We start from the raw sequence: 16,496 nt of genomic DNA on the forward strand, positions 1-16,496 counted from the left end.
AATTATGTGGTTCAAATAAAACAAGATTAAGCCCAACCTGGTGAAACAATTCCATGTCAATTTCTGCCTCCGTCTTCCAAGATGTTTCATCTGAAAAAGATGATGATTATTGAACTGGAAATATTCTGCAATTGGAATCAATTTTCAAATTTCTTACCAGCGACATTTTCTTGAAAAACGACTTTGGCGTCTTTGAGAAAATTCTTGCCAATGATGAAGAGCTCTTCTCCTCCCCTCACTGAGCAACTGTGCAATGATTTTTTCAGAATCTCCGGAACCCCTGCCGGCTGAGCTGTTGACAACAGGTACATTACGACACAACATTTTTAAGTATGAAATGCAGTCTGGGTGGCAAGGAACACAAATTTGCTGATAATACTGGCACTCCCAGTCTAAACAATACATCTTTAGAACTTGTTTATTATGATATTGTTGAGCAAAAAGAGGCAAAACTTAAACCTGGTACTACTGTTTGGAAGAGGTTTAAAAATGTTATACGCAAAAACAACAAAACAAATCAAAACATACAGTATTTCCTTCCTGGGTATTTCCCTTCATATGATTGCGACATACCTCCGAGACTCACATGTACAGTATTTGTGATTCATGCACTGCATTTACCGTATGTGGAAAGATACTGTACTGAATTGCGTGTTGGCTCAGTTTAAACGGTATCACACGTCTATTGTTTTGTCCTTCCTTTTATTCCTCTCGTGTCAGTTCTACCAAATTAACTTTCTTGTGGCCGCTTTCCTGTTTATATAGTCCACCGCACCCTTAAACTGTTTGCACGATTATACATTACATTAGAATGAAGGGAATTTACACAATGTCTTCAAAAACTGTCATAAAAAACAAGAACAAATACAGAGCCTTCTGGCGTAAGGCTGCAGTAAAGTTTTATACGGCGCTTCTCCAAGAAAAGAAGTAACCCTATCCACAAGAACTGAAAAGCTTCACTTACTGCAAAGGATGGAAGACGACAACGTTTGGAGTGTGAGCACTGAACCGTCTGGACGTGGGATGTTGACCCGAAACACGAGCCTGGCACGTGTGCTCTTCTTTTTTGACCCCGCCACACCGATGCGAGCCTCCACATCGGCATTTCGGAGCTTCAAGATTCCAACGCAGTCCACACTGTACAAAGACTCAGTGTCAGTTTTTGGGGGAAAAAAAATGCAGCTTATGAAGGAACTCAAAATTTACCAATAGAACTGATTGTTAATGAAATTGCAAATAATGTGTTGGCACTCAGATCGAATCAATTCAGTTTTAGGTGTTATAGTGACGGCTCAACAAATTTAATAATAAAACCCTTCCGAGTCCTATTTTGTGCACACAAATGCTCAGTGTGCTGACCATTAAGACAAAGTACGTACGCTAAGGTCATATTGGTGCTTGGGTCCAAGGGGACTTCAATGACAGTTGTGCCCCCAATATCCACCTCTTTGCAGGCTGTGGTGTTGCGGCCGGTCACTCTGCAAGCTTGGTAAAATCCGTGGGGCCTCACCCGCTCAGTATCGATTCCGACAAAAACTTGCAAAATGACTGGCTCATTGACACCCTCCAGCTGTAAAACATATTTAATACAAAAATTAGCAAACATAAACGCATGACAATTGAAGTTAACGTCTTGACTGGCTTCATGAAGATAAATGGTATATGTCAATGTTTCCTAAGATGTATTGATCTTAGACAAATATTTATACATTTCATTTGTAAACTCACAGTTCCAAATCTCAACTCAAAATTAAAAAATTACTATTTTCTTATCCCCGAATGTGCCTTGAGTAAGCATACAAACATTGAAAAGTACAGTGGTGTCTTGAGATACATGTGAAATGAGTTTTTCAAGTGACAAGCTGTCATTCGGCCAATATTTTGCTTTGACTTGCAAGCGAAATTTTCATATTGTAAACATTTATGCAAAAAGTACAATGTTACAGAGTGTTTTTTTAAATTAAAAAGACATTGAGAATTTGGGAGGGAGGCTGGAATGACTTATTGGCATCAACTCGGAAAGATGATTTGAGGTGTGAGTTTTCAGCTGCGAGCATGGTCATGGGATTAAAATAAACTTGTATCTCATGGCAACATTGGACTCTATCTCTCCTGCGGAGTTAAATTTGGTGGCTGATATGTATTATACACGAATGACCTTCTCATGGCGCAAAAGTGGTTCTTTAACAAGGCTGCCTGGAGATGAAAAAAATAAAATAACACTTACTTTGACGGTCGGGAAGCTCTGCTGAGTGCGGTCCTTGACGGACCCTCGGCTGCCCTCCGTCAGGTAGCGAGCCCGGTGCTGAGGCTCAGGCTGAACAAGGATCTTCAGCTCCTTTTGTTCACTCTTAGATGGATATTGCATGGACAGAACTCCTTTTAGGTGAGGCGCCGGAGTTTTTTCTTGTGGACTGCAGAAAAGAACAGACACAAAAAAAGAAAGCTTGACACAGCCACATTTCATCACCTCTGGCCTCTTGTTTTACTCGTAAACGTCAGGCCTAGACTTATTGACTTAAGATCAGCTGATCACGCTTCTGGATAATGGCCATCATTTGCTTTTCTCACCAGAATTTCCTACAGGATTAGTAAAGGATCTACCGACCGACTTAAAACAACCAGTGGTGAAAGTGCTCCACAGTTGCCATGGTGCACTAAGCAATGTGGACGGCCTTCATTAAGCAAGTGAATTGTATCTGTTTATTTAATCAGCATTGCTTTTCCTGGGCCTTTGAGAGCCACTGGCTGTAGCACTGAATAACTTTACTGAAGGTAGGGATGAGTTTGGCGGCCTTATCATACCTTCCTTTTTGTCCAGTCTTGCTGTCCGAGCCGAGCTGGGAGAAGACATAGTGTGGGCCTTTGGCGCTGTCCGCATCGAAAACATCCATGCTGGCTTCATTGGTAAGCAAAGACTTGGGCCCCGGCCTTTGTCGTGGGGTGCGTTTGCGTGACTTTCGTGGCACCTCTGTGTTGTCATTGTAAGAGTTTGTACTCATGTTACTGAAGTTGGAGAGGGAGTCCTCCATCCAGATGCTGTTGCTGTGTTCTGAATCCAATGAGGTTTCTGCTTGACAGGACATATGACTGTCGCTAAGTAGGTCTTGGGGAGGCGGTGAGATGTTCAGTTCGGTGCGACGCTTGGGGGGCATCATGTGCTGATGGGGCTGATCCTCCTGGGATAGCACACCTAACCCTCCTCCAACCTCATTGGTGGCCAGGCAATGAGCACCGCCATTGCCGTTGGCACTCCCACCTTCGGCACCAAAGCTCTCTGGTACGGCTCGGCAAGTTCGGATGTCCTCTGGGTCGAGACTGCCACTCTGAACATGGTCACTGGCTGAAGAATTGCAATGTTTGGTGGAGCTGGAAGAGGTGGGAAAAGCACTGCGGGGGCCATCCATGGTCATAGAGCAGGACATGCCATCTACAGTGCAAATAATTGGAAAGTTAATATCATTTCATATATCCTGACATTTTTCCCATTTCAGAACTTAAAGTTTGTACTATGGTGCCCTGAGATATGAGTGACTTGAGCTACAAGTTTACAAGAAAAAAAGCTAAGCACTGTATGGTGGCAATTAACACCGCATGATGGGCTGAGAGAGGAGTTAAAATGACTCAAAGAAGAGTTAAAGGACACCCTGCTGCAATAGGATTGACTATTGCATCCAAGTGGGAGTGCCTAGAACAGTGGTTCTTAATGTTGTTGGAGGTATCAAACTCTACAACATGTATTCACGGAATTAGGCCCTAAAACTCTCAGGAATCCTAATGTGGAGAGTATTTGTCAACTGTGGGCATGTGAAGCCCTTTGGGACCTTTCTGAGATGAAAGGCTATATAAATAAACTTGACTTTACTTCACTTGAAGACGGCAGGTACGAATTAATGGCATTTCCATTCATTTCAATGGGAACATATGATTTGAGGTGAACGGCCACCCATATAAATGCAGGGCTTAAAAATAAAAACACTTGCCCAAAGTGGGAATCAACTGTGATATTGACGGATGTCACTGTAGAAAAGAAAAACTAGAGAGGCAGCATTACAAAAAATAAACTATAGTATGAGCCTTGTTTAAATGATGTGGAAATCTTTGAAAAAAATAACTCAGCAAATTAGCACGGGAGAATAATTCATTTTTCGTCACATGATGAAGGTGGTTCAAAATGAGCAAAATGTGGCATGCCAGTCAATCGAGCTTGAATTTAGGATTTGAAAAAATGGTTTTGCCTGGGACTGAATGTAGCCACATAGACAAAATAAACAAGCTTCTGACCTATGAAGCACAGAACTGCAGACCATTTTATATGCAGACCCTCCCTGCTTCAGAGGGAAGTTCCTGTAATAAAAATGAGACAGCGAATGAGCAATAAGGGCTGAAAGTGAACAGAAAAAAAGTCACTCCAGCATGCCTGCACGCTGTAATTTAGAAGAAATTAGTAAAAAATAATGATTAAAAAAAGTCACCCCAGCATGCCTGCAGACTGTAATTTAGGAACAATTAGTTGTGTGAGAAGTAGGGAACAGTGTGGTTAACTTGCAGATAGGGCTGGGCAACTAATTTGAATTAGTAGATCGTCAGTTTCATTCTGGCATCCCTCTATCGTTATCTTTAACATTATAATTCAAGAAAACCAATTATTGTGTTCAACAGTTTGTGGCAATGGTCTGTCTGTCTGTCTTTTTGCATTCAGTTGTGTGTTGTTTTTTTAGTGTGGTTTTTTTACACAAATAATATAATACATAAATATTTTTTTAATACATTTTTTAATAAATTCTTATTTAATATGTGACTACCAGTATTTTTTCAGTTTGTTCTTTCAAGTTTTATGTAAAGTTTAGGTTAGCCCAATAGGTCCCAAGACTCATGGAAATAAAAGCAGAAAAATAGAATTAGGTCAAATAAATACAATAAAGAGATAAGGGATAGTCACGATTATTCATGATTTCAATAGCAAAAACAATGGTGACTATTGTTTTTTTCCACAATCGCCCAGCCCCACTTGCAGACGAATAGAAGTAAAGCTGCTGCCGGCATTATGAACTGTGTGAGGTTTTATGGGTTTGCAAACAAAGCAAACTGTTAAGAGAAGAAGAGAGTGGAGAGTGGGGGCACAAGAGAATACATCAACATTATTCTCAATCATTGAATAAATATTGTTTCATGAAAGAGACCATCAATTGAACTGGAGTCATCATAATGTTTACTGAAATACAGTACTATACAAAAAAAGATCATGTTCCGATTGTATTTAGAATACTGTTTATCAGTCAATCTCATGGGACTAGCGCAAAAGTTCACATTTGTGGGGAAAAAGCACAATTTTACTGAACATTAAATACAGTGGTTGAATGAGAAATACCGTTACTATTTTGATAAGACAAATTTCTGGTTTGACTGGAACAGGCTGAGCTACAGAGGAATGTGTGTCTATTGTTCTCTTTTCCTTTTATTAGTCTTTCTTGGCAACTCTGCCTTAAAAAGCCAGAATCCAAGTCATCTTTTCAAGGGCACTGGGACTTATTGTGTTTTAAAGTAGCGAGTCATCTGTTTCGTCTAACAATAGACTACTATCAAGTATTTGCCCTTTGCTTGCTTGTGTGTCTTTTCTGCTTTGAGTGATTTTTGAAGATCCAGTTAGGTGTTTTTAGACTTTGAAAAGACAACTTTGTTATCAGCTTTCCCTGCACAAGTGCCGAAGAATGGACTAATGGGTTTCTTCAAACTTTGCGAAAATACTGTACATTTTTTTTTATTACATTGTTAATTATTTGATTTCATGCAGCATGACAAATCTTACATTTTCAAAAGTGATTTCTAATTATAAGCTTTTCTTCAGCACTGTAACCTCAGTGCTAAGTAACCATCAAGCGGCCCCAAAAAATCATCAAAACGTTTGAAATCTGAATTTAAAAACCTTTGTCAGAGTACTCGTAACCTGTGTGCTGCATCTTCTCTCAAATAAATTCTTAACCTGTTGTATAATTACTTCTGACCACATGTGACATGTTTTTGTGGAACCCATCCATGTATGCATGAATTCCAGAATAATGACAAGAATGTGGGGAGTGCAGCACCATTTTTTCCCAACCAGACAACCCCTATTGTTTTCTCCGGTCGTAGATGTTTTCAATTTGCGAAACATCATGCAGGAATGTAACATTTCCATTTTTTTTTCAGGTTGTGTTCAGAACCACTGGGTGATGTTGAGCCATTGGAATTATGAGACAATGATTAGGTAATTTACAATGCGTCAGAGTTGTGTTTGAAAACTGTTTGTCATTTGGTTGATGAAGAGTGAACTATATTCCGTGAAATTGCTACTATTCATTTCATTCAATTGTCGTCTGGGCCACTTATGGGCACCATCAGCCTTCTTTGAAAAATCTCATAGCCAATGAGAGATCCATTTAAAACTGTGAACTTAAGGGAACCATTTAATCAAATTTTCTGACAGATGTAGCTAAATCTAGGAACGCTCTGGAACGTTTGTTTTTTTTGTTTAAAATTAAAATAAAAATTTTAAAAAAAACGTTAAACCCGTTAATAGTTGGATTTTTTTTTTTTTTAAATGCCAATATTTTCCATTTTAATGAAAATGAATAGTGGTTCCAAATATCAGTTGTCAATTTCATTGACTATTAATAATCGGTATAGGTATTGGCACAAAAACGAGATTTGTAAAACTATAGAGGTTAAAAAAAAAACAAAAAAAGAACAGCAAAAAGGCTAATTAGTGAAAGCTGAACCATGAACATGCAGGAGTTCACGGGAGTCAGTATAATATTGTCTATGTGACTGATTTTGAACACAACCTGAAATTAAAGGATCAAGTTTGAAACTTCAACATAATGGAATGCTTAAGTGTTGTTTTTACAATGCACTCTGTGATGAAACACCACTAAGATAGTAGTTAAATGTATTTTGGGGGTTTGGACACAACCTTTCCTGCTAATAGGAGAAAAAAATAGGATCTTACCTGAAGCTAAAGCAGCTGAAGGGGGTCCGGCCTCTCCACCGCTGGTTTGGCTCATAGTTAATGGGTTCTACTGGATTTTGGAACAAAAGTGCAGCTCTCCGGGAAGGTGGTCGTACACTAATTCTAGGAGATACAAAAGCGGTAAGAAGGCATTTAAACGATGAGCACGATACTAGGAGATACAAAAGCAGTAAGCTGAGCACTTGGACTCAATATAACCAACTACAGAATTCTCCAGTTTGATTAGTTTTACCCAATTTTCCTGGGGACACATACTTGTGGTTGAGCACACATTGACCTATTTGCAGATTTGTTTTTCAATATTGTTTTGCAATGATTATTTTTGGGGGGGAGGAAAGAGCCAACCCCATTTGTCATTTTTATACTGATTAGAATGCTTATACAAGTTTTTCCATGATTCTTTCCACCCGTCACGAATATATAATGGGTGTTGATTTTTGCTATTTGTGGGCCTCACCAAAAAGCGGGGGTCCACTGTAGAATTCCATTATTGTGGTACTTAATGTTTACCTTAAAAACAAAAATGAGCTTAGTTTTGGATTCATGACAAGAGGTTATTTATTTTGATGTCCAAATGGAAACATTGGTTTTAGCTTGTAGTTTTGTTAAAAATGAAAACATTACATTTTGTTTTTTAATATTCCAGTATTACCGCGTGTGGCCTGACCGACCACGATAACTTAGTGGGGCAGAACAAAAAAACTGAATCCTAGTGCTGCTCCACATTAGGACACAGTTGTGAGCTCAAGTGAATGTTATCCATTCTAGTTATCATAAGCAAACTTTTCTCAGACAATAAGTCACAGAGCGCTAGGATAATAATGTGTGTGGGGATGTCCACTTGAGTCCAGTGAAATGATATCAACACGTATCAAAATGTCAACGCAACTGAGGCGCATGAACAAAAACAGATCTTAACACAACATCCAACACTTTTTCCCTTGTCCACTCTATGTCTTAGGTCAACACATTTACCAGTAGCCTGATTCATCATCCAAATATTATGATATGGACCTAGAGCGGCCGTCAAATTTGCCCGACTCGCTCTCTCGTCGCTGCCAACCGCTAGCTTTAATGACTTGCAGATGAGCCATGCAGCTTGGTGTGTATATCAAATACTTAACCCTTCCATTGTGAGCTCTCGTTTTATAAAACCCAAACTCGGCACATACTGAAACCGGCCCGGGCTGCATCATTCCCAAAGCTCTCTAGTCTCTTAGAGCTCAGAGCAGATGAGCAGGGAATGCTGATTCCCAGAAAGGGGGCTTAATTCTGAACTTCATACCAGGGATTGAATGTGGCCGTGCCACCTAGTCCACATTTCCCATACGTTCGTAACTGCCACCTCCGATCCAAAAACATTCTCCCAGAGTTTGTATCTTTGTTTAAAGCTCAAGTCTTCTCGGGGCTCCCTCGCAGACTGAGCATGCAGAAATGTGCTCCAACCGGGCAGCCCTTCCTGTAAACACATTGCCAACCGCACAGGCAGAAAATATGTACACTTCCCTCTACTCACTGGTCTCGCATCACTGGCTGGACTGTTCAAAGTGTTTCCACAGGCCCTGGATGTTTTGGAAGAGTGAAAACTGCTGAATGTTTGTTTCCTTCTACACAGACAGAGTGCAATTCTTCATTTGCACGTGACAAAACACTCGCCCTTTCACGCCAACTGTACAAAGCACACCACTTCATGTTAGAACTTTGTAGTAGTGATGTTATGCGCACTATGGAGGACCACTGCTCTCTGTGAGCTTCATCATACTGAACAGCTCGAGCGGGTAAAATCAAGTATGTGTGTTTTGCATTACACTCCAGTGCCAGTACAATTACACAGAATAAGCCAAACAAATATTGCTCGGCATTATTTCCTAAGCGTATTTTCTCTCACGCTGTGTCATGGTAAGAGATGCAGGATGAAAAAAAAAAAGATAACACTCACCATGTGACTGGCAGTCTTATTCATTGCGTTCACATTCCTGTTGCTTGCTCTTACTAGCCCTGACACGTAGGGCGTGGCACGTTTTTTTTTTTTAGGGGTGATTAAAACCCCTCCTCCACCACCTACCTCTCGCTCTCTCCCGTGACTCATTCACTATGGTTTTGGAACCTTGTCTCTACTTCAACTTGCCCAACAGGTTTGAGTGAATTCTGCGAAACAGAAAGGTTTTTTTGAAACTAGTGTTATCTTGGCTAATTTGTAAAGTGGTTAGACACAAAGTTTAAATCGCTGTGTCAATATATTGGAGCTGGTGTCTGCAGCAAAGCTTGTGCAACAACACTGAAATGTTTACAGCCAAGCCTACATGATGGCTGCCAGGGGCTCCATAGCAACAGATCCACCGCACAAGTTGAATTCACTCTCCTAAGGAAACAAAATTGAATAACCTAAATCGACGGAAAAAAACAGGACGAAGTCTCCAAATTTGAAAAAAACTTCCCTCAAATTATCTTTGACTAAAAACATAACATCTGTTCAGGATTTATTTGTATATTCACGCAAGGATACCTGTGATTCCATATAATGAAGTTACACACAATCTTTTTGGGTATTCATATTTTGGAAAAATTGCAGTCTTGTACATATTGATCCTGTTAGATTAGGCCTCATAAATGTGTTTTACTTTTTTTGTGCTGGCATGAAACAACATTCGACGTCACATGAAAGGTGAACGCAGTGGCATTCAAACCATTTACAGACGCTCAAGTTGGCTGAACAGAAAAATATGCCACCCTCCAACATACGCACACGCATACGTCAAGCCTACAACCACAGAGTAATGGAACTAATAAAAACTGGAGTTTTGCATCACCTCAGCCATTGCTGTCTGATTCAGAGGGAAGTGATGCTGAAGAAACAGGAAAGGCCTTTAGCAACAAAGGCACAACAGAATCAAGCGATGATGCAAACTGATCAATTGAGTCAACAATTGTTGTGAAATTTCATGCTTCCCAGCTGGCAAGTTATAGCCTGACTTCAATTGAAATGGTACTCAAAATCATCATCCATGTGCACACACGTAATAGAAAACGAAAGGTCTTGTAGATTGGAGAAGCAGTTTTTCTGGTTCAGTTTAAAGAAGGAAAAAGAAAGAGAAAGTTCAAACAATACTGGTAACAATTTAGCTCATAGCAGCATAATCATGTTCAAAATCCTAAGGCATAAGAGAAGAGTAAGAATTCCAGCCTATAGAAACCTAAATAGTAAGTGAGACACTACCTCAAAACAATCACAGCCTTGAGGCAAAAGCAGAGGGATCCCGTTTTCATCGCAAACAGGCACCAGGCCTAGAGGACTTCAAACAGATGGACAAAAATATTCTCCCAGTTGTAACAAAACTGCTGCGCATGAATAAATAACATCTTTTTTCCTAATTAAAATACTTTTCTTTAAAAACAAACTCCTGCAGTGTCTCCCCGGTTTCTTGAGACCAAACGGTCACAGCCCTTATGTTGGCCGCCTGAAAATAAATGACACCAGTGTATGAAATACTCACCTGCAGACCACCTACTTGTGACCATTTTGTTGTGACACTGCGAAAGTGCCTTGTTCAACCAAAACAAGTCCAAATTCCCCTATAAAAATACTCATCTAATACATTTCTAATATTGTGGCTGTTCAGTTCAAATGTCAGCTTTTATCATCATTTTCAAAATGTTAAGTGGCTTTTATCGATCTTTTTCCAGCATTGCGATACCTACAGTAGATGTTTGCTTGCATGAGTGGCTTCTGGTTTGAAGTTTGTCAAATTATCCACAAACCAGCGTTGCATACATTTCTGGTTCCCTATTGTTATTGCGGTGGCACAATTGGAATTTGCTTTCGTAACACCCCTGTGTGATTCCACCAGTGACCAGTCAGTGTCCTACTCTGCCCTTTTTCATGTCCAACCGCAAAGTCGGCTCTATTTTGAAACTATTTTGGTCGAGGATTCTTTATTAACAACAAATCGATTATCAAGTAAATCAAAAACTGTTATGATAATCGAGTCATCTTTTAGAGACCATGTCTCACTTAAAATTATCCAAATCCTTGGAACAGGACAAACATCTGCATCTGTTTTGGAAAACAATGATCACAAGTTTTCCTGTTTTCCTGCATTGTCAATTTGAAATAATGTCCTGTTTCTTCATAAATGAACGGAACAAAGATTATGCACGAATGGGGGAATATGGCTCTAAAAGCACAGAAAAGCCAAATCAAACAAAATCAGGTGTGGACTTGCCACAGATGGATGATGGCATTGACATTCTGCCTCATGATTTATGAAGCAAAATGACATTGCTATCACCCATGACGCTCTGCTAACTCATCAAATGTCATGTGCAAGTCTGGAACAGATTGAATTATAGTTCATTATTATCTTTTCTCACATGCTGCTTCGCTTCGCAGTTTGAGTTGTACTGTGATTCAAGCTACTACATTAGCAAATACAAAACAAGGTTTCTGTACAATGTTTGATGTGCAGTTTTGCGAAAATATACACGGCTATCTTAAGATACAAGTGAGTTTTTTGAGAAACAAGCCATCGTTCAAGCGATTTTGTTTTGACTTGCGGACAAACTTCAGACACGAGCACCGTATGCTGGTCAATTCTAACTCAAGTCAAATCACTTGGTAAAAAGCAAATAAAGATAATTATACGTTAAAAATTGCATTAAAATGAATCAAGCTCAAGTTGAACTTGACAGTCAAACTTAAAAAACAAAGATAATTAAATGTGATTTTAAACTAGTAATCTACGTATATTGCTTGTCGAACGCTAACATAAAAAGGCATTTATATGCTAACGATGAGCACAGATAGTTGTATCAAAACATAAATGGTTGGAAAAATACACAGATGCTATAACAATACTAACTTGCGTAAAGTCCTTATCCTCTAATAAAAAAAATATACTTCGTGATATAGTACTGCCTCCTGGTGGCCAAGGTAAGCCACACCAGAAGGAGTAGCGCACTGAAGTGGATTGCAGCATTAAATCATGATGCCCAAAATTCGATTTAACTCCATGTTATGTTGGTAGGTAATTTGAAAAGTGAGTGTTTTTTATCATAACATTTTGAATCCCTGTCCATCTTTTTTGACACGAGTCGTGGAACTTTTCGATGTAGAAAGTAGGACAGTGCACATCCTCCTCCCTTCCCTTTACAAAACAGAATTATTTTGATGATGGTTATCACCTTACAAGTCAACAATAGTACTAAGCAACGCTACTTTCAAGTGCTACAAGTTTTACAGCTTTGCCCAAAAGGCTGTTAGCTCACATCTCGCTTTGCTACCAGTGCACATGGAAAAAAATGAAAGATGGGGGGGATAAAAAGGGGGTATTCAAATATGGCGACTATCTATATTACCGTAAGGTATCCATGTTTGCACATAATGAACCACCTCAAAATACAATTAAATATGTGTTTCATCTCCCGAGAGGCGTTGTAAATCAACATTAATCTGCTTAAGTGGTGTTCAACTAAAAGAATAAACCCAAGGGCAAATATTCAATGTCTGTGACATTGAAATTTTACAGAACTATGAATATTCTGAGTTCATGTTACACATCTGGTGATACAAACAGAGGAGTCTTGTTGACGAAAACAAACATTTATTTTATTCAAGATTATTCCTTGAAAAGGAACCGTTGGAAACCAAAATTAATATCAAATATGCGTACAAATGGTGTTGAAGTGTAAAATCAATCAATAAATAATAACTATCCTTTGGCTTCAGCATCACACCAGATAATTATCTATTTTTTCCGGAGTTTAATAAGTACAAGTCTGTGCTAAGGAAGGATAATACGGATGGAAAATTAAATGTTGGATCATGTATTAGGGGAAAAGAAATCTGATTTGAATTCATTGTTTTTTATTTTTTACATAAAAATAAAAAGCAAATAACAATAACATTATTTAAAAGTTAATTTAATTGAAAGTTTTGATCAACTATTGTAATATTTGGGTATCAAATGTTTCTATTGGCCTCATCAATATTGGACAGAAACTTGTACACGTTTAAAATATCCATGTAAGTCGAGTACGGGCTGGTTACAAAATCCGTCAAACACGACTAATTTGAACTTTGGAGGAGTTGACACGCATCCAACTGATAAACGCTGAGAGACAGTTTCTCCAAAACAACGTTTTACATCAAAACCAAAAATATTCAAAGGAAAATAATATAATTATGTGCCCAAACAAGTGGGCTTTATTTCTCACAAACATCAAGCAGCTGGTGGGCTGGAGAAAATGTGCAACACTTAAGGCACAATCTCTGACCACCAGCACAAATTGGAGTCTGGTGGCCTAATTTACTTGGCATAAAACAACTTCATAAAATATGAAACTTCTACAGTGCAACTGGAAATATAGCTCTTAAAAAAGATTCCATAATGGCATGGGAAACTTTGATTCAAGTGTTGTTTTTTAATAATGGTTGTTGTTTTTTCAAAACATTGGTTGATTTTGGCATACTGATCAAGGGAAATTTGTCTTTTTTCTAGGGGGAAAAAATTATCACGTTCTTTTTTCTCATTTAAAAGATTAATTCACTACAAATTGTATTTGATCATTTTTCTAATCGTCCCTTTTTGTGGGAGCCTTTTTGACTGTTTAGCGCTTGTTTGCCAAAAGTTCAATATGTTGACATGAGACCTGCTTCCGCATTCATTCATAAAATGTTGCTGCCTCTGACTGACATCTGTGCTTAGGTGAACTGAATGCATTGCTGAATGAAATTCCAGCTGGTGACAAAATGCACATGACTACACTCTCGCGAACCATTCTTCGTCTCAATTAAAAATATACTATTTATTTTAATAAATAAAACACACATACATTGCAAATGTTTTGTTTTGTTTTGACGAAATTGAAATGACTTTCAGACTTCTATTATGCTACCACGTCATTTGCAAAAATACTATTTCATGTGATTGCATCCCTGAGGATGCGGAACTTTGGTCATCTAATGCAACAGCTTTCCGCCTTACGCCACGGAGGGATCAAGTTTATTCTCAGTTTATAACAACAATGGTTGCGCAGCACAAGAGGAAACACAACATAGATCAAATCCTTGGTGACTGTTCGTGTCTTGACATTATCCATAAATAGAGGTCATTGTTCAATGAAAAATTTGTGCGCAACTCGAATTGGTTGTAAAAAGGGTTCGGGTTCAAATTTGTATGTAACCCGGATTGTTTGTAAAAAGGGGCATTGCTAACTCAGTTGGGTTTTTTTGGGAAATTAATTTTATGCACGTGGAATAAGAATTAAGAAGATTATTGACTAATCCATTTTTGGCCTCATACCACCCTCTGCTAACCTATACTGAAAGTGATGTTCAAACTGAGCAATTACTTTAAATGTAATCTGGATTTTGACTTTTCACAACCATAAAAACTAGCACAAGACCAATTAATCAGCCCGGAAAAAAAAAAACTAGCCCCTTTTTAGAGATGATCTTTTTTCTGTCGCGTCACTCTAACAGAATCTGTGGTGGATTAGCTGTGTTGGACCTTCAAAGTTTCATTTATATAGTGCACATTGTCCAAGCATGTCCACAACAGGTTAAACCACTCACATATTGAAACACACGGCAGAAACAAAGTCACGAGTGTGCAGTAAATACCAGAGCAGGTGATATTATGACCTGAATAAGATTAGTCTTTTTACGAGGGTTTGTCTAAAGTCAATGATTCATTCATCAATGAGATTCAAAAGAAGTTATTGATGGTGAACAATCCCCAGTACATTCTTTAACTTTCATATATTTAGATGATCACACATTGCATGAAGCAGACCACAGTGTTGTGCATGAATGTTTCTTAATTAAATTAAATTCAGAGTGCTTTTCAGATTGATAGAGAATCATTGCATCTGGCGATTTACCCCAATTGGTCCCCTACATCCCTATATCAGATAATCACAACTTTTCTAGGAAATCAAGTATTTCAAAGCACATGCCTGTCAGTTTGCTTAGCACAGCAGAGTCAATATTAAGACAGCAATTTAAGCCAGGGTTTACACGCGCACTGCGCAGCCAGTCCTTTTAATGATTGACCAGCCTTTGGTTGGGTGTCAATATAAGAAAACTATTTAGAGATAGTTACTTTTGCAATCGAGAAATTCACAGAAAGCTGTGACGCGTTAACGCTTACAGTGGCAGATGTTTTACGTCCATTAAGTTGACACAATGTTGTAGCAAGGCTGCAGATTAACTAACTTTTTTTTTTTATTAGGAGCACAATGACCCCTAAATCGAAAATTTTAGAGTTGCACACTAAGTTGACTTGCAAAGTAAATATTGACTCCACTCATTTTAACCACATTACTGACAAATGTGTATGTTTTTCAGAAAAAAATCTAAAACAAAGCATTTCCATGAATAAACATGAATAAATAAATATCAGAATTAACTCATTCCATTTTTTAAATACTATTGCAGTACTGTTTGTCCTGTATACCATTCAAAATTTGAAAATAAGAATATTAGGCCTAATCAGATTGTAGTATAGGGACCCAGTGTAAGTGCAATTTAGACACATCCGCTATCTAGTGGTGATAAGTGATGTTACAACCTAAAATTAGTCAACATCTGCGGATTCCGATATTCATTTTTATTTAATTTTTCTGGGAAAAATAACCAAGGGGTCACTCCGAGTGGGGTTGCAGCCATGAGCAGCAAGTTGCCCATCAGTGAACTAGATTTTATACATGGCACTTTAGCAGATGTCAATTAGTGCAACTCAATATTACATTTGCGATTTAATATAGATCTCTTTACGACAGCTGGGAATTCTGCAAACTTACCTGAGGGCTTGTTTGGGCCCGCATGCAGAGCACACGCTGATGTTTACAGGTCAACTAGTGTCCAAACTGCTTTTCACTCAAATAACCCGAAACTGGTCTGACCGGTGTGAAGTGGGCTTTACACTACAGGTGTCAACTCAAAAACTCAACATTAAGCGTCACGAGTGCTGTTACCTTGGGAGAAAAGGGATCCGGGTGAATTGAGATCGAGCTCCTCGCTGAAAAGCGCGACAAAGTCAGAGGGCATCGCAATCCCTCAAGAGGGCGGAAGCCGGGCACTGTTGGGCAAAAGCGTGACCTCACCGCTCCTCTCTCCGCTGATCGAAGGGGTGAGGGATAAAGTGAGAGGAGTAAAGTGTCCAAACTTGTCCTCGTTGCCAAATGTGTCCTTTATTTGAGCGTCGGTCTGGTCTCACTTGGGCTCGCACACCCTCGCCGTCGCCGTCGTCTCCGCCCCTCAGTCCGCCCTCTCGAGCCCGTGCAAGTGCCACCGGGAGCCACGCCCACCCAGGTGACGCAATACGTCACATAAACAACAGACCAACCCATTTGGAACACTTACAATAAACAACAATTAATTATTGTTAAACTGCAAAATCGAATATTACAGATATTTGCGCATACAATTACAAAGAAGTAGGCAACCCGTATATTCTATATTTCGCATAACTTGCAGCAGAGATAC

At 39.0% G+C, this 16,496-nt stretch overlaps 1 protein-coding gene across 6 annotated transcripts in view; it reads right to left on the reverse strand.

Moving 5' to 3' along the window:
* Window positions 1–16,265, reverse strand: part of nfat5b (nuclear factor of activated T cells 5b) — a 23,055-nt gene extending 6,790 nt beyond the window's left edge. Inside the window, exons 1-9 of one of the 6 annotated variants that reach the window (XM_037248119.1) lie at window positions 15,986–16,265; window positions 9,075–9,157; window positions 6,989–7,111; window positions 2,806–3,430; window positions 2,228–2,414; window positions 1,380–1,570; window positions 965–1,137; window positions 158–292; window positions 38–90 (exon numbers count right to left, since the gene is read on the reverse strand). In XM_037248119.1, the coding sequence (XP_037104014.1) occupies window positions 38–90; window positions 158–292; window positions 965–1,137; window positions 1,380–1,570; window positions 2,228–2,414; window positions 2,806–3,430; window positions 6,989–7,043 (1,419 nt within the window). In that variant the 5' untranslated portion in view covers window positions 7,044–7,111; window positions 9,075–9,157; window positions 15,986–16,265. The other 5 variants (XM_037248121.1, XM_037248120.1, XM_037248117.1 and 2 more) reach the window with 5 other exon arrangements.
* Window positions 16,266–16,496: the final 231 nt, after the last annotated feature.

The sequence above is a fragment of the Syngnathus acus genome, chromosome 3 (genome assembly GCF_901709675.1).
Source record: "Syngnathus acus chromosome 3, fSynAcu1.2, whole genome shotgun sequence".
Lineage (NCBI taxonomy): Eukaryota > Metazoa > Chordata > Actinopteri > Syngnathiformes > Syngnathidae > Syngnathus > Syngnathus acus.